The 27,547-nt window shown below is 31.3% G+C and overlaps 1 protein-coding gene across 2 annotated transcripts in view; it reads left to right on the top strand.

Annotated features, from left to right (window-relative positions):
• LOC115874802 overlaps positions 1-27,547 on the top strand; it is a 118,237-nt gene that overhangs the window by 4,626 nt on the left and 86,064 nt on the right. The window contains exons 2-9 of one of the 2 annotated variants that reach the window (XM_030890102.1): positions 258-418; positions 738-867; positions 3,218-3,360; positions 3,726-3,860; positions 4,274-4,542; positions 4,999-5,201; positions 7,433-7,594; positions 9,724-10,016. In XM_030890102.1, the coding sequence (XP_030745962.1) occupies positions 268-418; positions 738-867; positions 3,218-3,360; positions 3,726-3,860; positions 4,274-4,542; positions 4,999-5,201; positions 7,433-7,594; positions 9,724-10,016 (1,486 nt within the window). In that variant the 5' untranslated portion in view covers positions 258-267. Of the gene's footprint in view, positions 1-253; positions 419-737; positions 868-3,217; positions 3,361-3,725; positions 3,861-4,273; positions 4,543-4,998; positions 5,202-7,432; positions 7,595-9,723; positions 10,017-27,547 lie in introns of both variants that reach the window. The other variant, XM_030890092.1, reaches the window with a different exon arrangement.

Genomic DNA, 27,547 nt, shown 5'->3' with positions numbered 1-27,547 from the left:
ACACCTGTATCTCCGAAACTAAGCATTTTCGGACATATATTTATACGAAAATTTTTACTTACTTTTATCTACAGAATATGCTGCCGAAGTTTCCGCAATACAGTTCGGACCACCTGTATAGTTCCTTTGTGATTTTAGAATTAGGTCCTTGCATGAAGTCCTGTGTCTCAGTCTGTTTCTCCAGTGGATGGTCTGCTTTATTAAATCTAGTGACTACATCAAATTAACTATTTTAAACACAGTTTTTTATTAGGTAGATTGCCTATAATGACGGGAGCTGAAGACTATCTCAAAGAAATTATTAGACTGCAACTGAAGAAGCCCAGAAATTGGAATTGGGAACTGTCAACTTCGAGATCTTCGCCACATATTAGTTTACCAACGATTCAGCTTTATAACTCTAAAGGGAAACTTCTTGGTAAGCATTTACCTCGATTAGTTAATTTTTGTATGTCTTTTTTTTTTTTTTTGACTGACAGGCAAAACGTAAGATAAAACGTTAAGGTAGCGGAGGCTTTAGTCAAAGAATATATTTTATTTAAAGTCTCTGTTATGCCTAGAAGTGTGTTCTTTTTTATTTTTTCATTTTAGTGTCTTTAAGGTGTCTTAACTAATAACTAATATATATTTTGGTTTGAATGATACTTATTTAAGCCTAAAAGTGCTATTAAACAAAAAAAAAGATAAATTCAATAAAGTAAAAGGTATGAAGTTAGTGATCTAATTTTAAAATTTAGTTGAAACCAAAGATGATGGTTCCAGTTCAAGACAAAGTTGGAAAAGCTCGGATACTAAAGCTGATAGAACTCAAATACATATACAAAAATGCAGAAGCGAGAATCTTGAACAGAAACTGGCAAAAATCAGGTAACTTTTTCCATAATTTTACAGATTTATATTCGAACAAATAATATATACAAGTGTTACTTTACAGGATGTCCCATTAAGAATAGCTCTCGGCTGTATCTCGGAAAGTATTAGCCGCAGGGCCTACGGAAAAAGATATGTATAACTAAAGGGGCTATGAGAAATCTCTGGAAATTATTTTCAAGTTTGTAAAACGGTCGCTAGAGGGCGCAACTGCTATGGAAAATAAAAAAATACGATTTTTACAGAATTTTGCCTAGATAATGGGTACTATAAATAATAGCTTCATAATCTTTAGTAAATTCTGGATTTTCTTTGTTAGAACCATTTTCCCCTGTCAGCTAAAATAAAGTGGTGGGGGAAGGTTAGATCTGTCTTTATTTAAATGTTAATAACTCCGGACTACTCTCTCTCTCTCTCTCATCTCTGAATGATCAGAATCCAATAAACGAGAGCTCGTTTAAAAAGAGCGTTTCTTACTCTATATTATAGCATAAAAATAATAATAATAAGGTTTTGAACGTAGACGCTAAGGCGCTTTCTTACAATTTGACAAACATAGCGCGTTTTTTCAAAAAATTAAATACAATAGTATGTGTTATTTTAGCTGATAGTAAAGAGTAGTAAAGCTTAAAGTCAGCGAAAAGCGCATCTTGATATCTTCTTTTAAACCGAAGATATTAGCAAAATTATAATAAATACCAAAAAATAAGCCCTTAATTACCTTTTACAGTATCAGTAGCCCTCTTGATTAGGCCCATTCGAACAAAAAAATAAGATAGAAACAGTTAGTTTATTTTAAAATCGACGATATACCAGAATACCATAATTACCAGATGTATTAATATCTAATAATTAAGATATTAATAATAGTGAACAAGAAACGATGATTCAGTGAAGTCATGGTAGGCTTTGCAAAAAAGTTGCTTTTCGCGTAATAGTATAAACGTCAAATTGTTATTAGATCAACATTTTGATAGTCTCAGCAGCGTTTTTTATCTTTTAAATGCTTTTTCAAAATGCTTTTATTATTTGAAGTAGTTGAATTTGTTGGCATTTTTAAAAAGCAATCAAAAGATAAAAAACTCTGCTAAAATGACTATCAAAATGTTGATCTAATAACAATTTGACGTTTATACTATTACGTCAAAAGCAACTTTTTCCAAAGCCTACCATGACTTCACTGAATCATCGTTTCTTGTTCACTATTATTAATATCTTAATTATTAGATATTAATACATCTGCTATTATAATATTCTGGTATATCGTCGATTTTAAAATAAACTAACTGTTTTTATCTTATTTTTAGATTAGAATGGGCATAATCAAGAGGGCTACTGATACCGTGTTGTAAAAATAAGGTAATTAAGGGCTTATTTTTGGTATTTATTATAATTTTGCTAATATCTTCGGTTTGAAAGAAGATATCAAGATGCGGTTTTCGCTGACTTTTAAGCTTTTACTACTCTTTACTATCAGCTAAAAGTACGTATACTGTTGCATTTAATTTTTTGAAAAACGCGCAATGTTTGTTAAATTGTAAGACAACGCCCCTAGTGTCTACGTTCAAAAGCTTATTATTATTGTTTATATGGCACAATATAGAGTAAGAAACGCTCTTTAAACGAGCCCGAGCTTGTTGGATTCCGATCATCCAGTCCAGAGTTATTAATATTCAAATCAAAATAGATCTAACCTTCCCCACCACTTTATTTTGGTAGATAGGGGAAAATGGCTCTAACAAAAATATTCAAAACTTACTGAAGATTATGAAGCTGTTACTTATAGTACACCTTATCTATGCAAAATTGTGTAAAAACTCCATTTTCTTATTTTTTTGTTGCAGTTGCGCCTCCTAGCGGTCGTTCTACAAACTTGAAAATAATTTCCGGCAATTTCCCATAGCCTCTTTAGTTATAAATATTTTTTTCCGCACTCGCTACGGCTAATACTTTCCGAGATACAGCCGAGAGCTATTCTTAGTGGGACACCCTGTACAAGGTACAGACTTTAATAAATACATAAGCTGGCCTGTATTGAACAGTCGGAAAAAACTTTCTTAGAGTTTTGTATCTTACAAACAAAAGATTTATTTAGAAATAAACTAAGATTCAACACAAGTTTCTAGAAACTTAATGAAACTTTTGCAATATCAGACTCACTGTACAATCCCCGACGAATCCAAAAGTAGAACAGTAAAGAGATTAAAGTTAATTGCTAAAAGTTAGTTGGAAAGACCTACCTAATTTAATATTATATTTTCTTATCCAACCGACTTTGTTTACTTTGCAAAATTAGTAAAGTTTTTTTAAATTTTTATTATTTATTAATTTTCTTTTTATTTTTTAGTGAGTTTGAATCAAATCGTTTAAAAAACAAGTATGTCAAAAGATGTCGCAGCGATACCTTAACTGACTCAGTACTATTACCTAGTAGAAGAAAAAATAGGTCTAGTGAAGCTGTAATTAGTAGTGACAGAAGTAGAAACAAAGGTAAAGATAAAAAACTTACTTAACATACAGGATGTTTTTGAAATAAGTGCAAGTACCTCATGATAAAAAAAAACGGCGTCAAAGACGACTGGCGAATGATAATCGATGATTATTTTGGCGAGGTCATTCTCTAAACGTCAAAAATTAACACTAATTATAGAAAACTTAAAAAAGTATAAGACACCATTTAAAAATCATTTTAAAAATCAAAAAAATAAAGAATACGGGCCAAATAATGATGTCTAGGGTTTGACATCGACAAAATTATCATCGATTGTCATTCCCCAGCCGTTTTTGACGCCGTTTTTTTTTTCGATCGCATGGTATAATGTGTTGGATATAAATGTACGTAAATATTTCTTTAGATAAAGGAGTCTTAGATGAAGTACCTGTTGACAGGCCATCAACACAAAGAACTCTAAATGAGAGACTCAGAGATATAGAGCAGAGAAGACTGTACGGACTGCAAAAATCAAAAAGCGATGTAATAGACATTCAAGGTATGATTCAACACTGTCGGTCTACAGTATGTCCACGCATTGTCTTTACAAGTGGAAAATCTTTTTATTATATTATTATTGACATTTTGAGAAAAATGCATTCTTACAACATGACTGAAAGTGTGGGACCCACTTTATTTAATTTTAAACGAAATTATTAATTTTTGAGAGTTTTTCTTTTATACCCTTGTTTCCAATTGGACTTTTTTGACTTTGCTAACGTTGCTTAGGTCAATTTAAACGAATTTAATGGTTTTAAATGCACACAAACTATTCAGCATATTCGCACAACATGACTGAAAGTGTGCCCACTTTATACCATTTTTTTAAAGACAATCCGGAGACATACTGTGTATAAAAATTGAAAAACACCCGGTATTTCTGGATTATATTGAAATTTTGCTAATTTTTAGTTAAATCAAAACCATCTCAACACGTTCAAAGACCTTACCACCGAAGAACTGGTAGTGACGATTTATTCCAGAAGTCCTGGCACAAATACAACATAAAAGAAAGCCTGAAAAGAGCAGAAAAAGATGGTTACAAGAATTTTCTGGATACCACGCCTTACCGGGCATGTTCCGTGGATAGATCTAGCGATAGAAACAGAAAAAAGCCTGTTCCAGGATATCTGGAAACAGCTGAGACAGTTTTTTGCAACAACAAACCTCAAAATTTCGAGGTAAATCCATATTTTTTTTATACCAGAAACTTTAACTTTACAGGGTGTGAAAAAAATAGTGTTCTAAACTTCAGTAGATGATTCTATGGATAAAAATAAAACAAAAAGTTCCTCTAGACATATATGCTTTAAAATGCTTCCTGAAGAAGTTACAGCTCCTGATATTATTTACAGTCCTTACAGCCTTCACTCTTTCAGATCTTCTTGAGTTATAACTCATCATAAAGTCTCAGGCCCTTTACAAAAGCCAGTATCTAAGACTGTTTTACAGAAATTAGTTCTCCATCTCCGATATCAGTCGTACAAAAGTTTATAGCACTTATGGAGTCTTCCATGTTCTTGAATACTGCTTTAAGTTTCATTTGTTTATAGGAACATTTTGTTTTGTTTTTATCTGAAAAATCATCCACTGAAATTTGGTACACTATTTCATTGACACCCTGTACATTTTTCAAGATCAAGGACGTAGAAAAACCAAAAAGGTACAGACTGAGACAGAGTAGAGCGGGTATCTTGGTGATCAGTGACGAGAGCTTCAGTTCGAGTCACAGAAAAAGGTGTCACGGTGACCTGGGCGATTGTAGGGAAGACAGTGGTGACGTAATTATAGAAGGAGATCTGACAAGTTCCGTAGAAGATTTGAACGAGCTAAGAAAAAGGTATGGTTTATATTAAATCGAATTAAATGAAAAAATACCATACAACCCAAAAAAAAGGGCGTCAAATGAACGGGCAACGACAATCAAAAATAATTTTGTCTAGGTCAAGCTCTAGACTTCATTTATTTTGCCCGTACTCTTCGTTATTTTTTAATGGCGTTTATTTGTGTAAAAATTATTTTTAAATGGTGTAGGTGGTTAAAATAAAATAATTATTTTTAACTTCTGGCGTTGAAAATAATTATTTTTATGTCCATGTCAATCAATGTCTAATATAAACATGTCACGGCAAATTAACTAATGGTTTTTTGTAATTATTTAATGTGTTTTTTAATAAAATAAACATATTTTTAAAAGCTTTTTATTGTAAAATTGTAATAAACTGATTTATATAAAGAATTATTTTTTTTATTTATGAAAATGTATGTGTAAAAAGAAAGTTTAAATAATTATGTGAAAATCTACAATATCTCTATTGTAAAATAACAAAATAAGGATGCTTTTCAATGTTTATCACCTAATTTAATCATGAAATTCCCACGAAATACGTTTATTATTATTTTCCAAACTCGATTTAGCTTTGTAAACCTCTAATTAGCTTGGTCTGAGTTCAATTAACAATTTTGATGTTAATTAAAACAACTAATTAGTCTTCGAGGTGAAAAATCGATAGATATTTTCTATAGACAGGGTGATTCTTTTATTTTACAGTTTTGTGAATGTTTTGAAATTGTTTAGAATGTTTGTACAACACGACTGAATGTGTGCAACATACTTTAAGTTTTTAAATATGATATTTAAGCTGCTTGGCATAGTTGACAGTTGACTATTTATACGATATGACTGGAAGTGGCGAACCCACTTTAAATCTTTCATAAAGAAAAATTAATATTTTTTTATTTTTAATTAATATTTTTTAATTTCTTTTACTTTGCTGACGTTGATTATGTCAATTTAGACGATTTTTTTTTTACAAATACTATTCAGCATAGTCGTACAACTTGTTTCGAAGTGTGAGACTCACTTTATTTTATTTTTATACGAAAATGATTAATTTTGTTTCATACCCTTCTTTTCAAATGACATTGATCAAGTTGATTAGATAAATTTAAATAAAATTTAAGGGTTCCAGGTGCACGAAAACTATTCAGCATATTCGTATAACTTGTCTGGAAGTGTGGAATCCGCTTTATTTTATTTTTATATGAAAACGATTAATTTTGGAGGGTGTTCTTTTATACCCTTGTTTCCAATTGACTTTTTGACACTGTTGACATTGATTAGGCGAATTTAAACAAAATTAATGATTTTAAGTCCACAAAAACTATTCAGCATATTCGTAAAACATGACTAAAAGTGTGTGGGATCTACTTTATTTGTGTGGGGCCCACTTTATTTAATTATAAACAAAAATTATTAATTTTGGAGAGTTTTCTTTTATACCCTTGTTTTCAATTGACTTCTTTTGACTTCACTGACGTTGCTTAGGTAATTTTAAACAAATTTAATGGTTTTAAGTGCACACAAATTATTCATCATATTCGTGCAACAAGACTGAAAGTGTGGAATCCACTTTATATCATTTTCATACGAAAATGATTAATTTTTGGTTGTTTACTTTTATACTCTTGATTTTAATAGGCTTTTTTGACATTGCTGAAGCTGATTACACAAATTTAAACAAATTTAAGAGGTCTAAGAGCAAAAAAAAACTATTCGGCATATACGTCAAACATGATTGAAAGTGTGGGACCCACTTTATATCATTTTTATACGAAAACAATTAATTTTTGGGGAGTTTATTTTTACACCCTTTTTCCTGTTTGAGTTTTTTGACTTTGCTGGCGTTTATTAAGCCAATTTAAATGAATTTAATGGTTATAAGTGCACAAAAACTATTTAGCATACCCGTACAACATGACTGGAAGTGTGGAACCCACTTTATTTAATTTTTATAAGAAAATGATTAATTTTCAGAGGTTTTCTTTTATACCCTTGTTTCTAATTGACATTTTTGACATTCTCAATATTGATTAGACCGAGGATTAGACCAATTTAAAAAAAATTAATGGTTTTAAATGCACAAAAACTACACAACATATCCGTACAACATGACTGAAAGTGTGGAATCCACTTTATTTAATTTTTATACGAAAATCATTAATTTTCGGGGGTTTTCTTCTATACCCTTGTTTCTAATTGACATTTTTGACATTGTTGGCGTTGATTAGGCCAATCCCGGACCACGGACGACCGTTCAGGCAGGCCAGCGATCCGGCAGGTGTTTGGACAGCGCGATTGCCGACGAATCGATACGGTATCGGACCTAGGACGATGACGTCGACGTGTCCCGATGACGTCAGAGCCATCGCCGGACGAGGGCAGTCCTGCAGGTACTTCTTAAGTGACGTTGCCAAATATTACAGTTTTTCTAAAATATTTAGATCTACAGGGTTTTCCTTAACGACATACTAATATACAGGGTGTTTCAAAAAACATGTGCCATGTCTCGTGGGGAGATTCCTCAAATAAAAATAAGATTGATTTTTCATATCAACGTATGTCCGATTAGTTTTGTTTCGTAGCTACAGACGTAGTCGTAAAAGACAGACGATTGGTTAATCAGTGTCAAAGACAAAGATAATCAGAGGATCGAATATCGCTGATGTGTCTTCAACAAAAATGAAGCGAATTTATTTATCCACGAAGTTTATAAGATCTAGGGGTAAAAGTTATATTGACAATCACGTCGCAAAAACCTTTGAATAAGAAGACTAAGGAAGGAGCATAATGCTATCCATGTATTCATGCATGGTGGGCGGAAAAAGCACTCTAGGGATGGGATCCTTTACAGTTCTGTTTGACGATTTATTTGACACATTTAAATTTGATTTGAAATTTTATGGATTTGTCAGTCTTTACGGAGCTTATTTTATATTATTTATTATTTATTCTACTACTGATAGTTGTATAAAGGTAGTAAATCTAGATGGAAATTGTGGTAGAACTTAAATTAACAGTGACACTATCGCGATTTATCGAAAAAGGCTCTAAAATGGTTGTGTAGCGTGCGGTAGATCTCGGCAAAAATCCAGTGAAATAATGGAACAACTTTTCGCTAGTAAGTGACTATAAAATATACATACGTGTAGTAAACCGATAATTTATGAAATTCACTTAAATTAACTAATTATATTTTTTCTTGCATTTTTGCTTTTATTTACTACTTGTCAAAGATTAGATATCAAAGAATTTAGATACGTCAATTTGATTTACCAGATTTACCTGCTTCAGTAGCGTATCGGATGTTTGTGTTAATAAAATAATTATTATAACTTATCTATTTTTATTAGAATTATATATTTTTGTAACAATTTTAATAACTACCAACATTTATTCACAACGTCAAATAAAACAACATATTATTGAGTCTACCCCACGTCTACCCTACATCATAGTTTTACATTTTTTAAATAAAATTAGAACGGCACTGATAAACCGGAATTTAAGTCGGCCATATTTGAGCCCATCGCGGTGGACCTAAGATTTTTGATATATGCTCCTTCCTTAGTCTTCTTATTCAAAGGCAAAAACTAATGACGTTTGATTTTTTTTTAAATTCTACCACCCTGTATATCAAAATTTAAGATGTTTATGATATACTTTCATTTAAAGTTCTTTCCTCAAAAAATTATTTCTTTAAATATTATTATGTCATTAAGGAACACTTTTATAGAATTAGTAAAAAGCTTGAGCTGACAACGTGGCAATTCTCGACTGCAAATAAGAAACTGGATAATTCTTCTTTGATAAATGCGCCAGAAATATGAAAAAGTACATATTAAATCATTATTGTTTATTCCAAAACACTTCTTGAACTATAAAATTATCGAAAAAAACACTTTTCAATGCGAGTTTTGTTCAAGTTTAAATAACAATATTTCCTTTACGCGGAAAAGCTTGTCTGAAAACACGAAATAAACGAGCTCGAGACACATTTTATGGAGAAAACGTGCCTCGAGCCTCACTTTTCGGGCCCCTCGTGCCAGCGAAGCCCTACTAAGCCCCCGGGTGGATTTACGAGGCAATTTTGGCGAATTTTCCGTATTATTTTGAATTTCTACGGGTTTTCCGGGGCCTAGCGCCGCTAAAATTGGTTTTCCGGCCTTCCAGCGCGGTTGTCAAAGACATCAAACTGGATTATTTGAGTTAGAATGGATTAAAAATCTACGCAGACTAGATTTTAAGTGGTTTCTTTAGTTAAACTTGATATTTGGTTAAGATAAAGAAAACAAGTCACTTGTGGCCCAACTACAAAGAATGTTTTTAAGTATGTGAGGGAAGGTACACCATAATTAAAAATTGTTGAATAAGCTGAGATTGATGATGATAATGATGACGTTCTAATAAAAAAAATCATCCCGATCTCCTCACATTTTTTTGAGACACTTTTTTATTAGACTACTCATATTTTGAGTAAAAATTGTATTTAATATATTTATAATAGCATTTCTTTTCGAAGTTACAAAACTCCTGGTTCTGAGACGCAACTATTCTATTCCAAAAGTGATGTATTTCCATTCCATCATCTTACCAAAGACTGCAACTATCCAGAAGAGAAGAAATACAGAGATCTTCCTGTCGAGATGGATGCCAATTGCAACTATACAGTTCAGGAGCCTCTTACAACCCCTAATAGTGAGAGTGGTAAGGATATAGCTGAAGAAATATCGAAAAGAAGAAGAAGAAGAATTGGAAGGAGATATACTGATGGATCTACTTCGTCTAGCACAGCTTTGGATGAGATTCAGACAGGTGAGTAAATGTTTGTGCCTTTTTTGCTTTGGTTAATGCCACCTAATGATATCAGGGGTTCATATTGGGAGAGGTAATGGGTGTAATTACTCTATATAATCTGGGAACAATACAGTATTGTTCGGAAATAGTCTTAAGTCAAGAATGCAATTAGTATTATCTAATTTCAAAGTGTAAAGTACTTACCGCAGATCGAAGTGTCGGTTGAAATTTGGAAAGAACTAGAAGATAAATTGGAGAAGGCAGGAGTTATCTTGATCAATATACAGCTGTTGCGAAAAAAGATAAATACATCATAAATATTTTCTGACAACGATTGTTGATTCTGGGGAATGAAGATACAGTCTAACATCAGAAGAACCTAGTTCTGCACTAGAGTTTGCGAATAAAATGTATTCGAACAGCGGATTTTTGTCACTTGTACATAAATTTCTGCCGTTTAGAGGTCTAATGGATTCACACAAAATTACTTCAAAAAACGGTTCAACATTTTAATTAATGAATAGATGAAGTAGGTATAAGTACTTGGTGAAGTAGGTATATTCCCTAATAATTTTTAATATAGTTTTATAATATTTACAACTACTGTTCAATTTATTAAAAGTATTTAAACGTTATAATGGCAAGTGTAACATTTTATTTCATGGACATATATAGGGTAAATCTGTTATAGAAATATTGTTATAGTTTTCTAAGACACAATTTTATGACTTTTATAGTTATTTTTCGATTTATCATAAAGTTTTAAAAAAGTTGATTTTTTTATTTAAATCACATGATTAAAATAAAAATATTACTTGATTTAAATCACGATTTAAATCATGCCAACCCTAACCCTGATTGAACTAAATAAATGTTGTGCTTCTTTAACGTTTTAAAACAGCAAAAAATATGACGTCAATTAAAATTCTATCGATAACAATCTATCAAAGAACGAAAACGAAATTATATTAACAACATATATAATAACAAAATGTCAGTAAGAAAAATGTTTTTCCTCTTGTAAAGACAATCCTGGAACATACTGTATATGGTTAGTCTACGAGAAAACAGTAAGTTCTTGGAAAGAAAAATAATTTCACATATCATTAGTCTATTGACGTCCCCATTTTATTGATACAATCTATTTCTGGATGTTTACGATATAAAATAAGACAATATTATTTACGCAGTGTTGCTTATTGATTTCGAGAACGGATGAAAAATAGCCAAAGAAACTGTTGTCGCCCTGGACGAGATCTAATAAAACTGGATATTTGTCAAGATTTTCCGACAATGATACGAAATGAGTCAACATTTCCACGACAAACGGCCAGGAAAAAGTGCCAGTCAACCACGAAATCGCTGGAAAAATAGGAAAATTGCGTTTGCTTTGGAAAATTGATACGTTCTGAACTAATAGAACTTTGGCAAATATGAAAAATCACGTTAAAAGAAGTTGTTTTTGAAGATTTACTTCTGGTCTAAAGTTTTGTCTATAGGTAACGTTTTACCTGCCAGTTTTACGTGTCAGGTAAAACGGAAAACCATCTAAAAGCGTTTTTGGAATGGCTATACCGGGTGCGTCTCAAAAGTAGTTCACGTCTATAACTTTTTTATTTTTTAAATAAAAAACGAGATTTGGTACGTTAGTATATGACATAAATAGGATTGATTGATGTATTCAATTATTTTTGGTTTTTGGTCACATCCTGTTTTACCAAAAATGACTACAACTTTTCATTTTTAAATGGCACTCTCGGTATATTTTTACTCTGTTCGATAGAAAATGACGCTCTGGACAGAATGATATAGCATATGTCATTTTTTGACATTTTCACTTAAAAAATCGGTTTTTAAATTTCAATCTAGAGTGACATGGCTGTGTTAAAAACACTAATTTTTAATCAAGGAGCCTTGGAAAAATAAAATGTATCGTCTAATGTTTTTCGTGTCTTGTCCTGGCCGGGTGAAAGACGTCCAAATCTTATTTTTGATCATATCTCTATTTTTGAAAATGGATCAAAGGTTAGCATATTTGAAAAAGGCATTTTTACGAATAATTTGGTACCACACACTTGGTATTTCGAGTCAAATTGTCGTTATGAACCACACGTTATAATTTCAAATAAACCATATGCGAAAATGTCAAAAGTTGATATATGATATGTCATTCTATTCAGAGTGTCATTTTCTATCGAATAAAGTAAAAAAATACAACAAAATACAAACAGGAAGTAATCAAAAACAATTGAATACGTCAATCAATCCTAATTTTTGTCATATACTAAGGTACCAAATCTCGCTTTTTAATCTAAAAAAATAAAAAAGTTATAGGGGTGAGCCACTTTTGAGACGCACCCAGTATTGTTTCACTACTTCTGTCAATAAACTGTAAAAAAAAATCTTTGTACATTTTTTTTAATTAAATTAAAATAATCCGATAATAATTATTGTGTTAATTGAACAGAAATAAACTAAAGAACAATTAAATTAACATTATTTCATTGCAATATTAAATCATAATTAAATTGTTTTTTGTTCATAAAACAATCTATTTTTTGCGAAACAATTCGGGAGCAAAATTGAAAGGTCTTCCCCCAGGATAAGACCCTCGTTCCTGGCAAGTTCCTCCAGGATAGGCCCGGCTGACTGTGGTCTGCCCTACGTTCGTCCTGTCAAGGTCTCTTGCGACGACGCGATCATAGCAGGCTTGCTGCCGCCACAGGAAACACCGTTGCCAATTGTTACGCAAAATATCAGAATAAAAGATTTTTTTTTATTTAAACTATACAGGGTTGTTCACCACATACGACACGGAGTATTGTAGCTAAACGATTAGATTTTTACAAATTGTAAGTTTTAGGTATGTTGAAGGACTATTAGAGTTACAATTTAAAAATATTTTTACAAGATACAGAGTGTCCCAAATAAGTAAAAAATATTATAGTTGTGTTTTTTTTTAAATAGTTTGTTTCACACCCTGTATATAATTACATTTTTAGATTCTACGATTGACATAAAGGTAAATTTGATTAAGGTTTATCACACTTAAACCGTACCGTTTTTGAAATATTTTCAATTTTATGAAATTGCAGTAAACATTTGAAGACTCCATTTCTCCAAGGGTATCAAAGTTTTTAATACTAAATATTTACTGAAGTTTATTTATTGATCAGATATTGTGTTGCAATAATAAAAATAATACTACCTCATACAGAGTGTCTAAAAATGTATTTTAGATAATTTCTAGCTTTAAACGGGAATAACTCGTTTAATTTAAATGGAACACCCTGTATATTTTAGAAGAATCGGATGCACGATTTAAATGTCTATCAAATTGAACTATACCATTTTTTACTTACATATCTCTTCAAGCTTTTGTAGAAAATTCATTTTCTTATAATTTAGACCTCATTTATCACTATAGCCATGGAATATTGACATTTTAGATTATTTTTAAAGATGTAACAAATTTTCAAAGAGAACAGATACTAATATTGTCGTTATAGTTCGCTTATTTCATTAAAAGTTAAAAAAACTGTTTATATATTTTTTGTTTTTTTTTGTATTTTTTGTTAAATTGGACCAATTAATATGATCCCAGTATTCAAACTACATTAATTGACTGTTTACGTTGATTAATAATACTAAAAAATTGAATTTTGTGTATTAGACAGTATGGCAATATTATTATATTTACCACCTGTACATTTTGTACATATGTTACTTTAAAAAAAATCTAAAATATCAATATTGCATGGGTATAGTGATAAATAAAGTCGAAATTATAAGAAAATGCATTTTCTACGAAAACTTGAAGAAATAGGTAAAAAATGGTATAACACAATTTCATAGACAATTAAATTGCGTTATACCATATATCGACATTACCCGGTTAATCTAGAGAATAACACAAAACAAAACAACCAAAAACAAAACAAAACCCAAACATTAACCTGTTAATGTCGACATTAACCGGACATCTAACCGGAAACTTTAACCGTAACATATCGACCAAATACGGTCGAAAATAACAAAGTTGGCGTATCCTGATTTTCCTGCTGGATATTCGGCAACGCCGCTTCCGGCTCGACCTCGCCTCTCTTGGCCCTGCCGCGTTGCCGGCGCTCTGGCAGAGGTCGTCGCGAATCTGCTCCGAGCGGCTCCGCACGCCAATCGTCCGAAACCCGAACTAAAACCACCGAAAACTCGACTTTCCACCACTCGAAACCATGTTTTCCTCCTCGAAACTCACACAGAATCGTTCTAGACTCTATATCTAGTGGCCGGAGTGAGTAAATTCCGATCCGGAGTCATTTTTTCCAAAAAAAAATCAACCGGCATCGGATCTGGTCAAACAGGAGGCTACCCAGAAGAAAAACGATGCTTGGAGCAAGGTACCGATGTTGTTTGATGTTAAATCGAGTTTGTTTTGGTTCTAGAATACCCTTAAGGGTGCGTAATGATGGGTTTTAGTAAAAAAGGGGGTTAAATCTAGAATTGTTGAGATAGATGTACTAAACAAGTATGTTAATACAGATTTTTTGTGATCTTTTTTATATTACACTCTGTGTGTGTATTCGTTATAAGTTTTAATATTTCTGCAAACCCAAAGACACCATCATGATATTTGTCTAACTTATTAGGTCTCCATGGTGAGATAAAATATCATCAGAATCAAAAGACTACTCCAAAAATTATATTTATACCCCGTTTTTATATGTTATTTTTATTATCAACCTTTTTGGTAAAATATACGGACAATAATAGAGAGCACAATTTAAAAATATTTCATGGATATACAGGATGATTCAAATGTAGTTGTATTTTTATAATAAGAAAAGTTAGATATATTTATTCCTGTTGTAATAAGAATTGTTAAAGTTCTCAGAATATTACAGTATACAGTACGTCCCCAGAATTTCTTTACAAGAGGAAAAACGTTTTTATTATTGACATTTTAAGAAAAATGCATGCTTCTTAAACAATTTTGCTTGTTCTAAAATGGTTAATCCTGTTTATACTTTTCCAAATTTCCATACCGTTTTAGAAAAAATTAAAAAAAAACAAGAAAATAAGGTTGATTTTTTTCTAAAAATCAAAACGCAAAATCAAAAAGAAACCCTAGTAATTTTGATTAACGTCATATTTTTTTCTATTGTTAAGGTATCACATTTTCCAATAAATATTATCACCCTTTCCGTAGCATTGAACTAAATAAATTCTGTGCTTCTTCATCATTTTAAAACGGCGATAAATTTAACGTTAATTAAAATTCTATCAATAAAAATCTATCAAAGATTGAAAACAAAATTATATTACCATAGAAATTTAAGATTTAGAAAAAATTCAACCATATTTTCATGTTTTTTTTTAATTTTCTCTAAAACGGAAATAATTTGGAAAGGCATAAACGGGATTAACCATTTTGGAACAAGCAAATTTTTTTTATGAAGAATACATTCTCCTCAAAGTGCCCAAAATAAAAAGTTTTTCCTCTCGTAAAGACAAACCAGGGACATACTGTATAGAAAAAAAACTAGAATTGAAGTATAAACGAAAATAACCAAACCATCCCACTTCTGATGTTAGATATTAGATTATATTATTAATAATCTGTCAATTTATGAAATAATTTTTATGTTTGTGTAAAAAGCGACAAGGCACGAGGTTATCGTACCGCAGGTACCCTGCTGCGGTCACTGCTTGAGGGTTGCGCCAAACCACCCCTTGGACTTGTTGTACACATAACATACTTACTTAAGATATATGGTCCTATTCATTGGCGTGCCGCTAACAAGAACTAATGACAGTAACTGTCAAATCGATGGATTTTAATCATTCCAGGTCATTTAGTCAATCAATCATCCGTACCACATTTCAGTTCACTTCACTGTCAGATGATGCAAAGAATGAGCTAGTACTTTTATACTTCTTTGTTGTAATATTTAACAATAAAACGATGGTATTTTCAAATCGTATGAACTTCTGGCATTAAAAGACAGTTCTAGCACCAAAAATCGATGCTTGGCTTTTATTTTCCGACTTATAGGATGAAGGACTTAAGGAGCAAAATAAGTTAGCGCTTGTAAAAGAAAAGTTTGTGAAAAGAACAAAAGTTGAGAGTCGAAAGATCGTCTCTGACTCGCGAATTTGGAGAATATCATGGAAAAACTTTTTGTAGCTTGAAAAAAAAACTCAAAGATTAATGTTTTTCGAATTTTAAATTGGATTTGTCTTAAGTTATAAAGAGATTAATTTAGAAAAAAATTAAAACACATAACTTTTAAAGAGGCCAGATTATTTATTTGAAATAATTGGTATACCGGGTGGGTCTCAAAAGTGGCTCACCCCTATAACTTTTTTTGTTTTTTTTTCAGGTAAAAAATCGTGATTTGGTATATTAGTATATGACATAAATTAGGATTGATTGACGTATTCAATTGTTTTCGATCACTTCCTGTTTCACCGGAAATGACTACAACTTTTGATTTTTAAATGACACTCTCGGTATTTTGTTACTTTATATTATAGAAAATGACACTCTGAATAGGATGACATATCATATGTCAACTTTTGACATTTTCAAATATGGTTTATTTGAAATTGTGATATGCGATTCATAACGACAATTTGACTCGAAATACCAAGTGTGTGGTACCAAATTATTCGCAAAAAATGCTTTTTCCAAATATGCTAATGAGCTACCCTAGTTCCATTTGAAAAAATTGAGATATGATTAAAAATACTATTTGGGCATCTTTTAACTAGCCAGGAGAAGACACGAAAAACAATAGACTATCAAATCTATTTTTCTAAGGCTTTCTAAGCGAAAATGTCATAATTTGACAGATGATATATATCATTCTATTCAGAATGTAGTTTTCTATCGAATAAAGTAAAAAATACCGAAGATTAAAAGTTGTAGTGATTTCCGGTCAAAGAGGAAGTGGACGAAAATAATTGAATACGTCAATCAATCCTAATTTATGTCATATACTAAAATACCAAATCTCGTTTTTTATCTGAAAAAATAAAAAAGTTATAGGGGGTGAGCCACTTTTGAGACGCACCCGGTATTGTTTCACTACTTCTATCAATAAACTGCGAAAAAAAATCTTTGTACATTTTTTTTTAATTAAATTAAAATAATTCGATAATAATTATTGTGTTAATTGAACAAAAATAAACTAAAGAACAATTAAATTAACATTATTTCAATGTAATATTAAATCTTAATTAAATTATTTTAAAAAAACAAGCCACTTTTGAGATGCATCCAGTATAGACTCAGGATATTTTTTTTAATTTAATATAATATTTTTTTAATAATATTTTAAGTTAATGTTGTTTGTTAACTTTTTCTATTAATTAGAAATTGAAACCATTAATTTTTGAAACGCTAATTGAAACCACTAACTTGTTTCACTAATTTCCAGGTTCTGAATGAAGCTTTAAAGTCGAAATAGAAAAAATTCTAGTCGTTAAAATGATTAGATTTTTCTTTCTATTTTGACCCTTATTATCAAAAAATAAACAAATAAAACCCGTGCAGATCTAGGTCGAGGGTGCCCGGAAAATGCAAAAATTCGCAAAAACCCGAGCCCGGGCGACTCGCAAACACCGAAACGTCTCCTTATTTTTACTGCTGCTGGAATAGGAATATCGTAAATTGGCGTTTTGTGGAAAATTTCCAACAGATTCCGCCAAAGCGAGGCGGTAAATCACCGTCGTGCCTGCTCCCCCATCCCTTTTTTTACCCCCAACCACCCCCAGGGCCTTACAATCTTCCCCTACAGTCTTTGGAAAATTCAGAAGTCAAAAAGATATCGAAACCTAAAAGTGGGAAATTTGAGTGACATAATATCTTATCTTAGCTTTTTCGTGCTTTTACAAGTTTCTCTGTTTAACTTGCAACGGTTTTAAGTACAGGATGATCTCGAAATTGGTGGAGTACTTTTATAGTGATTCGAACGAAATTTTGAGGGTATATATATATATATATATATATATATATATATATATATATATATATATATATATATATATATATATATAGTGGTACATATTTTAATGCTAAAAAAATGTCGATAAATTCATCAGGGACGTGCAAATGGGTTATTACTGGAATATTTTTCAAAAAAAATATACACGCCACTGACATTTTTGTATTAAAATTGTCTAGGCCGTTTAATGCCGATTAAAAGTTATCTCTTGATATTTTGTTGAATTCGGCCTCCTTGATGAGATAAACGCAATTTTATAAATCACAATTATTAATAAAATTAAAATAAAAATGAAATTAATAAATTGTACATTTTAGCTAATTTATTACTAAATATTATGTATTACTATTAGTTATTAATACTATTAGTCGAACCTACAGCAATTTCAAATAAAAAATTATGGTATTTAAGATAATTACAAAAAAACTAATTTTAAAAATTTTAACATCCTGTAACTCTAAAACTATGCATTTCCATACTCATGTTTATAGAAACTTTTTTTCATATTTTTTGATAAGGAACCAATGAGCTTACCTTAATGATTTAAAACTTTCGCAAGTTGATAGAAATCAAAGAAAATCTTTGATTTTTCTCGATACTAAAAATGTAGTTCATTAATTAAATGAGATTCTTTAATTCGTAGCATGGGCGCCGGACAGGGGGGGCAAGAGGGGGCATTTGCCCCCCCCTTGGATCACTGAAACAATAAAAATAAAAGCTATCTTCTTACATCCATCTGTAAAAAAAATAATCATTATTATGAAATTGTTAGGTGTTACCTGTAAAATAATAAAAAATGTGGTAATTGTTGGGAAAACTGGAAATCGTCCGATTTTCACCAAAATTGGTATACACACTATTTTGAGGTCGTAGATTACGAATCAATTTTTTTCTTGGCGGTCTCTTACCGTTTTTCAGAAAAACGGAAAATTATTTCAACATTGAATTTTTCTTTATTTCGGCCCTATAAAGCAATAATTTCACTATATTTTCATTATATTATAGTTTATCTAAAAGCCACACTTGATTGGGGATAGAAAAGTGTCCTACATTTTACTGAAAAACACTTTTCTTAACAAAATAGCAAAGAAAATTGAGACCAGATGGAAGTTTCACATTTGATATATCCTTCTTTCCCTCTCCTATGTAATAAGAGAGACAAATATATTCTAGATCTAGAAATTTGAAAATTTACAACGTTGCCATATCTTCTATTTTTTCGGATGATTAGGGATTTTAAATAAATTACCTCTATTATGAGATCGACAATAATTAAATATACACCTATATCCACAAAATTACGCGGAAGAGTTTTGATTGCATTGGTTTTAACTTCTTTGCGGAGGGGGTTAATCTTTTTTTAGTTAATCTAATAATATAACAACAAAAGATTAACACCCTCTGCATGGAAGTTGTAACCAATGCAATCAAAACTCTTTCGTGCAACTTCGTGGGTATAAATAGTCAGATCTCGATGGTAAAATAGCAGTTATAGGAAGGAGCCGTTTTTAGCATTGGCAACGTTGCTTTAAATGCCAGAAACACATAAACTTACTTCGGGTTTCTCTTATTACCGATTCTGAACCGTCCTAGAACTGTAATGCGTATGCGCAGAAGGAAATATGAAGACATTATTTCATTTGCGCATGCGCTGCAGAGTTCTTGGACGGTTCAGAATCGGTAATAACAAGAACCCGAACAAAGCTATAACCTAACATTTTCAGATTGTTTACAAATTTATTTTAGCAAATTTTCCTCTATTATGCAAAGAATTGGTTAAAAAAGTAACAGAAAATAGCAAAAACATTATTGATTATTGAATACCTAACAAAATATGTGCTATAAAACCTTAAAAATATGAGAAATTAAGAAAAATTCGATATTGAAATTATTATTTTCCGTTTTTCTGAAAAACGGTAAGAGACCGCCAAGAAAAAAGTTCAGATTCGTAATCTACGACTTCAAAATAGGGTGTATACCAATTTTGGTGAAAATGGGACGATTTCCAGTTTTCCAAATAATTACCAAAAATGTCAATTTTTTATTCATTTTTACCTTGCCCGCCCCTAAATTTCATTCTTCCGGCGCCCATGATTCGTAGCCTTAGGTTAATGAATTTATAACCCAAGAAAGTGTTTTGTGGGAATGGTTGCTTAAATTTTTTTTCTTAAGATTGTGCACCTCGGAAGTATTGAACCACTGGATGTCACATAAACTACAATCAACCTTGGCCAACAAAATTTCGAGGTTGTATAACAAAAACAATGACCTATAGAAACATTGATTGTAAAATCGACTGAAAATAATTTATCTGCAGTGTTTTTTTAATATTTTTTCTTCTTTTGATAACAAAAATTTTTTTTTTTAAATGCAATTGGCTCGCTGTATATAGGGTTGTTCACCACATACGATACGGGGTATTGTAGCTAAACTATTCGATTTTTGCAAATAAGTTTTGGGTTCGTTGAAGGACTATTAGAGCTACAATTTAAAAATATTTTTAAAACATACAGTTTGTCCCAAATAAATAAAAAATATGAAAGTTTTATTTTTGTAACACCCTGTATATTATTACATTTTCAGTTTCTTCGATTAAAATAAAGGTAATTTTGATTAAGGTTTTAACCACTTAAACCTTACCGTTTTTGAAATATTTTCAATTTTATGAAATTGCAGTAAAAATTTTAAGGTTTCATTTCTCCAAGGATATCAAAGTTTTTAATACCAAAAATATTTACTTATTAATCAGTTAATGTGTTGCAGTAATAAAAATAGTAAGACCTGATACAGAGTGTTGAGAATTTTATTTTAAATAATTACTAGCTTTAAACGGCAATAACTTGTTTAATTTAAATGGAACACCCTGTATATTTGTTGATAATCAGATGCACAATTTAATTGTCTATCAAATTGTTTTATAGCATTTTTACTTATCTCTTCAAGTTTTCGTAAAAAAATGCATTTTCTTATAATTTAGACCTCATTTATGAATATACCCATGGAATATTGACATTTTGATTATTTTTAAAGATGTAACAAATTTTTAAAGAGTACAGATACTAATATTGCCGATATAGTTCGTTTATTTTATTAAAAAAAAAACTTTTTTTTATTAAAAAACTGGTTTCAAGATGGTTTCCGTTTAGATTCTAAGAGAGTGACATTTAACAAAAACTAATTTTGAAAAAAATATTTATTTGGATTGGAAAAAATAAACCGTAAAGAAAATGGCACTGCCAGAAAACATTTCATTTCTCTAGATTGTTTCTTCATTCTTCCATGCCCCCTAATTCTATTTCCTGTTTTCTCTCGCGTTCAACAATTCCCGGAAAACTCTTTCTTTCCATTTTCCAACGCTTTCCATTGCCTCTGAATACAATAACCGCAGTAAAATCCTCCCCCCTCTCCCCCCTTGTGCCTCTATACTACTCTTCATCCAGCAGAGTTTTCATTAAACCTACTATTTTCCTTTTAAAATAAATAATCTTCGGTGGAAAAGCGGCGGGCGAGGAAAATTTATCCTCTCAAAAAATCGAAGCTTTTGTTCGGCGCCAGTGCCCTTTCCCATTTCCAATTGCATAAATGGAAAATATGGCGCTTTCCTCGAATGAAAACACGGAAAACCGAAGAGAAATTAATTTTCAATAAATTTTACGACAAAGGTAGTGGATGATCGATAAAAACGATCATAAAAAAATGGATAAAAGATAAACTTACCTTATACTATAACATAGGATACAACATTTTAATGAACAGTGCTTTCCATAAAATCAATAAAATGAAAAATATACGAAATAATATAAATATACTGATTTCTTTCGAAAATCGACAACTATGAAACTATGAACCCTTCCCGGACACAAACGGTACATTGTGAGACAGAAAATTGTAGAGAGAAACAAGCCCTATAACATAGGATACAACATTTTAATGAACAGTGCTTTCCATAAAATCAATAAAATGAAAAATATACGAAATAATATACATGTACTGATTTCTTTCGAAAATCGACAACTATGAAACCATGAACCCTTCCCGGACACAAACGGTACATTGTGAGACAGGAAATTGTAGAGAGAAACAAGCCCTATAATATAGAAGACAACTTTTTAATAAACAGTGCTTCCCATAAAATCAATAAAATGAAAAATATACGAAATAATATACATGTACTGATTTCTTTCGAAAACCGACAACTATGAAACTATGAACCCTTCCCGGACACAAACGGTACATTGTGAGACAGGAAATTGTAGAGAGAAACAAGCCCTATAACATAGGATACAACATTTTAATGAACAGTGCTTTCCATAAAATCAATAAAATGAAAAATATACGAAATAATATACATGTACTGATTTCTTTCGAAAATCGACAACTATGAAACCATGAACCCTTCCCGGACACAAACGATACATTGTGAGACAGGAAATTGTAGAGAGAAACAAGCCCTATAACATAGAAGACAACATTTTAATGAACAGTGCTTTCCGTAAAATCAATCAAATGAAAAATATACGAAATAATAAATAATATACATGTACTGATTTCTTTCGAAAATCGACAACTATGAAACTATGAACCCTTCCCGGACACAAATGGTACATTGTGAGACAGGAAATTGTAGAGACAAACAAGCCCTATAACATAGGATACAACATTTTCATGAACAGTGCTACAATCAACGAGAATATTCGTATAATCTAACAAAATTACTGTAAATCACTATAAATACGAATTGCTGGTTAAGTTCAACATTTTTTCTCTTCTTAAAAATTTAAGCGTTAACATTATTAGGCATTTGCATAAAAGTGTGTATTTTGGGTGGTATTCCCCAAAATTTGCAGGCTATTTAGGAAACAGGAAATGTACAGATTACAGAAGTAAATTGAAAATAATATTTATATTAAAACAGCATTAAAAGATAAGTCACTTTTTCAAATATATCCTTTTTTTCATCAGTACCCACATAAAAATATAAAGATTCGCATTTACTCCGAGCCAATTTTTATGTATTTTCCTTTAAAGGAAACACAAAAAGCCGCCGTATCTAGTTTTCCAATCGGCTTTTCCCACACTAATAAAACCAGCTCGGGTCTGAAATTTCCCAAACCTCCTCCAATTGGAGAGGCGACGTCTCCATTCTCCTTTTCATGGATATTTCGTCGCCTTTAGATCGAGGAGATGTCGTTTCGGCCGTGCATTTTTCAATAATTCATGGGAAATCGATAGGATCGCAAGATTTCCCACGGAAAACTCGCTTTCCCGCATCTCTCTGAATAAACATATTAAAGGCTGAGTGCGGAATAAAAGAGTTAAATTGTCTGTGGTATATACGTCAGTAACAAGACTTTTCTTTTTAATTTATCTACTTACTACCGTGTACCCGCAACTTGTAATGATTTGTGTTTGAGTATCATTTGTAATGGTGATGATAAAGCAAAGCAAGAATTTCCATTAACATACAAACTGGATAAAATTTTCTCACATTTATGACAGCATGAGAAAAAACAATATGGCGATTTTATTATATAACTTGGTGATATTTGAGGGGTAGTTTCATCTCGTTGGAATTTGACTTTCGAAAAATCCGTTCGCCAAAAATAAGCTTTTTATGTCAAGCAGTTTAAGCAGAATCGTGGTTAAGAAATTAAGCTTTATTCAACTTTTTGGAACACCCTGTATGATTTTTTTAAAAAGTTTCAAAATATGTAAAAAAACAAAATAAATTATGCGTGTGCAAGCGTTTTCCCGAAAGTCTAACTGTTTTTTAAATAACAAATATTTGAGGGGCGTTTTCACCCTCTTGGAATTTGAGATTCGAGAAACCCCCCTGTATCGATCCTCTACACCCCACATCCAATCCGCTTGCCAAAAATCAGCTTTAAACGTCAAGCAGTTTAAGCAGAATCGTGATTACTCAATGGTAACATTTTATGAAACACCCTGTATAAATTTTTAAAAAATCTTAAAATATGTAAAACAACAGAATAAAATATACATGTTTAAGAGTTTTTCCGACAAACTCACCGGTTTTTAAATAAAAAATATTCTAATATTTGAGGGGTGGTTTCACCCCCTTAGAATTCGAATTTCGAAAAATCCCTTCTTATCGAACCTCTACACCCTAAAGTCAATCCGTTTTCCAAAAATCAGCTTTTTACGTCAAGCGCTTTAAGCAGGATCGTGATTAATCAATGACCAGATTTTTTTAAACACCCTGTATACATTTTTAAAAAATCTTAAATTATGTAAAAAAAATTAAATTGTAGCGTAACAACCCAAATTCGTCAACAAAGTTGAAGAGGTAATATTTTGGCCAACTGTATAACAAGAAATTTAAATAAAAGAAAGGAACCCCCCAACGTTGTGTTAAATCTTTTTTTATTACGATTACCTCGGATGCGCCTCGACAGAAGCAATATTTTGGGAAATTTGAGGAGAATAGGGTATGTAAATAAAACGCTAAATTTGTAAATAGCCCTACATATTTTATTAAATGAAATGAAAGGAGTGCCGTACTCTGCCTGGAATTCACATGTAAAAGAACACGGCAGAGAAAACCATGATCACTATTCCAGAGAATCTAACTATGCTGTCCTGAACTTTAATAAAAGAGAAGTAATACTATAGAAACTGTCCTCATACCTAGGTTTATAGTTTAATACACTCAAAACATGCCACATTTATATCGTTCAAAACTGAAGAGTTTTTTGTTAGTTTAACGGGTCCCCACCCGTAGGTACGAAGTCCCTTGTTGCGGAATCGACGCTAAAGTTGAAGGTTTGGTGCCAATATCTTATAATTTAATAAATTGTAAGTTATTCTATGAATTATTTTATTTATTGTTTTTGTTTGCCCTTTTGCGAGCTAAAATATTCGCCCATGCAAGGTCCAAAATTGTTAGTACACTCAACAAGGCTCTTATTCTCACAAACCACAAGCATCGGCACGAAGGAACAGTAAACGATTTTATTTAGATTACTTTTAAACTGAAATTATTTACAGCATAAATAGATTCCATTAAATGCATTCACATGTTATATATTGTCTTTGTCAGATCAAATGAATAATGAAAAAGCTTTAGAACGAATTACAACAAGAAAACAAAATAATATGATTTAGTTAACATTAGTTAAATAATGAGAAAACATTTACTTTACCTTTAATAACATTCTTTGTCACAGAACTCAAGAACCAAAATAAAATCAATGCGTTTCGAATGGTAGTCTAGAAGCTATTATCTAACAACTATCACCTCTGTTCGTCGCCTGATTTCCCTCTCCCTAGTTTGTGAATAATATTTTAAAAATCAATAATTTTGTTTATGTATACAGAGTGTCTTAAAAATGAATGTTTTGAATTTAAATAAATATGTCTATGTTTAAATAGGCGGTTCATCTCAAAATATACGTTGTTTTTTTTCGGAAACTTGACCGTTTTTTAAATAAAAATATTGTAATATTTGAGGGGTGGTTTCACCCCCTTGGAACTGGAATTTCGAAAAATCCCTTTTTATCGACCCTCTACACCCTAGAATCAACCTGTATGCCAAAATTGAGCTTCTTACGTTGAGTGGTTTGAGCAGGATTGTGATTAATCAGTGACTCACTAATTTTATATATTAGTATAGATAAATAACGTATGATCGAAAAAAAAACGGCGTCAAAGACGGCTGGGGAATGACAATCAATGATAATTTTGGCGAGGTCAATCTCTAGACGTCATTTTTGTTTATTTAATTATCAACTGAGATATATTGGATTGGGATTGGTTCGAATTATTAATTAAAAACTGTTAAAATTATTGTGCATTGAACTTTGACGATGAATATCTTTTAAATGGTTAATTTAGTCGACTAAGCATAAGAAACCATTTTTGTAGATCAGTGAATTTCCTACAAAACCATGTATTGCACGTGTCATAATAATTTTTTGTTAACGAGTTATAAAATTCACAAGAAAAAAGAAAACTGTATTAAAATAACCAAATTTCAACCTTTAATAACTTTCGAACGGTGAGGTTTACAAAAAAATTGTAAGAGGCCTTTTTTGTAGGGAATTCAATTTCCTACAAATGTATGAGACGAGATATTTTCCCCAAATAGTAGAAAGCGAGATATGAATTTTTTTTCTAATAATATGGAAAAAATAGAAAACTGAAAAGCGGGGGACTTTCCTATTAAAATTACCAACCATTTTTTCAGAGTATAAGATGAATAAAAGGCGATTTTTTGACCCACCCTACTGTATATGTTTACCTGAGAATAAAAGTTTATATTTTAGCTAGTTTTTTTTTTGATACGTAATGGTTTAGTGTTAAAGCGAAATTAAAAAAAAACGATATAACATTGCATTTATGCAACTGCATGTTTTAATTCGCTGTTATTCTAGTAGAGGCATTAAAAAAACGCGACGATAAAAAGCGCCATTTTACAATATCACCTAAACAAAAAAAAACGCATTTAACTCGCTTGTTCCAAAATGGGAGAAAAAAACATCAGCAGCTTTTACAGAACATTTTTCCGGAACATTTTAAACCGCTTTACCGTTGTATACCATATAAAATTAAAATATATCTGTAAAAAAAGGTGCACAGTATTTTTTGGTTAAAGAAAATACTGGATAATTTAATAAATTCACTTATATTTTGTGGGTTTCTCTAAAATATTGTTTATTTTTTATTGTAGGTATTACTGTTTTCTGTATTATTTTCAAGACATTCCCGTGCATGAAGTTAAACTTAACGATTGGTTCTAGCACTAAATCAACATACCTCCGACCCGTTAAAGTTTGTTGAAGTGGTAACAATGGAATTTTTGCTTCCAGCATAATACCTCCCCAGAACATTACAGTTCCTCCTTTATATCTTGGTACAGGCACAAATTAACTACAACAGATGCGAAAGATCACCGAATTACGCGTTCAGGTTTCTGTGACCTTCAGAAAGAGTTCATAGACAATCCGCATCAATGTATAGTTTGGGTTATTATTTGTTTGGGTGAAAATAATCTGCACCAATATGTTATCGAGGCATACAAAAAGGTCCACAGACTTCGAGACATACGGAAAATCAAGTCCATTTAGCGTGTGTCGCGATTTTCACACCTTAAAAAATTAGTTTTTTATAGCTATAGCAACTCCAGCAACTATGAAAAAAGCTGTGTGATTTTCATACAAAATAAAGGCACCTGTAATTCATTTGAGAATGTTATAAATCGCTAAAAGAGGTTTCAAATCTCTTGGATTTCTATTAATATTAAATACATTTTATTAAAAATTGAACTAAAATTGTTAGTATCATTAGTATCATAATATTAGTATCATAATAATAAAGAAAGATAGCAATAAAGACGTACGTCCTGCCATGGTCCTGCCTAATTGGTTTCAAAATTGTTATTCTGTGTTCCGCTACGGGAACGCGGTCCCACTCAAAGAATATACCTAGCTAGAAAAAGAATGGACTCTGCCATACTGAAAAATGGTCCTACAGAAGTGGCGCCATCTATTGAGTAGGGCTTGTTTTAAATGGATCGAAGCGCGG

This window comes from Sitophilus oryzae, unplaced genomic scaffold (genome assembly GCF_002938485.1).
Source record: "Sitophilus oryzae breed Bouriz unplaced genomic scaffold, Soryzae_2.0 scaffold_1018_pilon_pilon, whole genome shotgun sequence".
NCBI classification, from domain to species: domain Eukaryota; kingdom Metazoa; phylum Arthropoda; class Insecta; order Coleoptera; family Curculionidae; genus Sitophilus; species Sitophilus oryzae.
The sequence above is the reverse complement of the archived record's forward strand: the minus strand, read 5'-3'. Positions and strand labels throughout refer to the sequence as shown.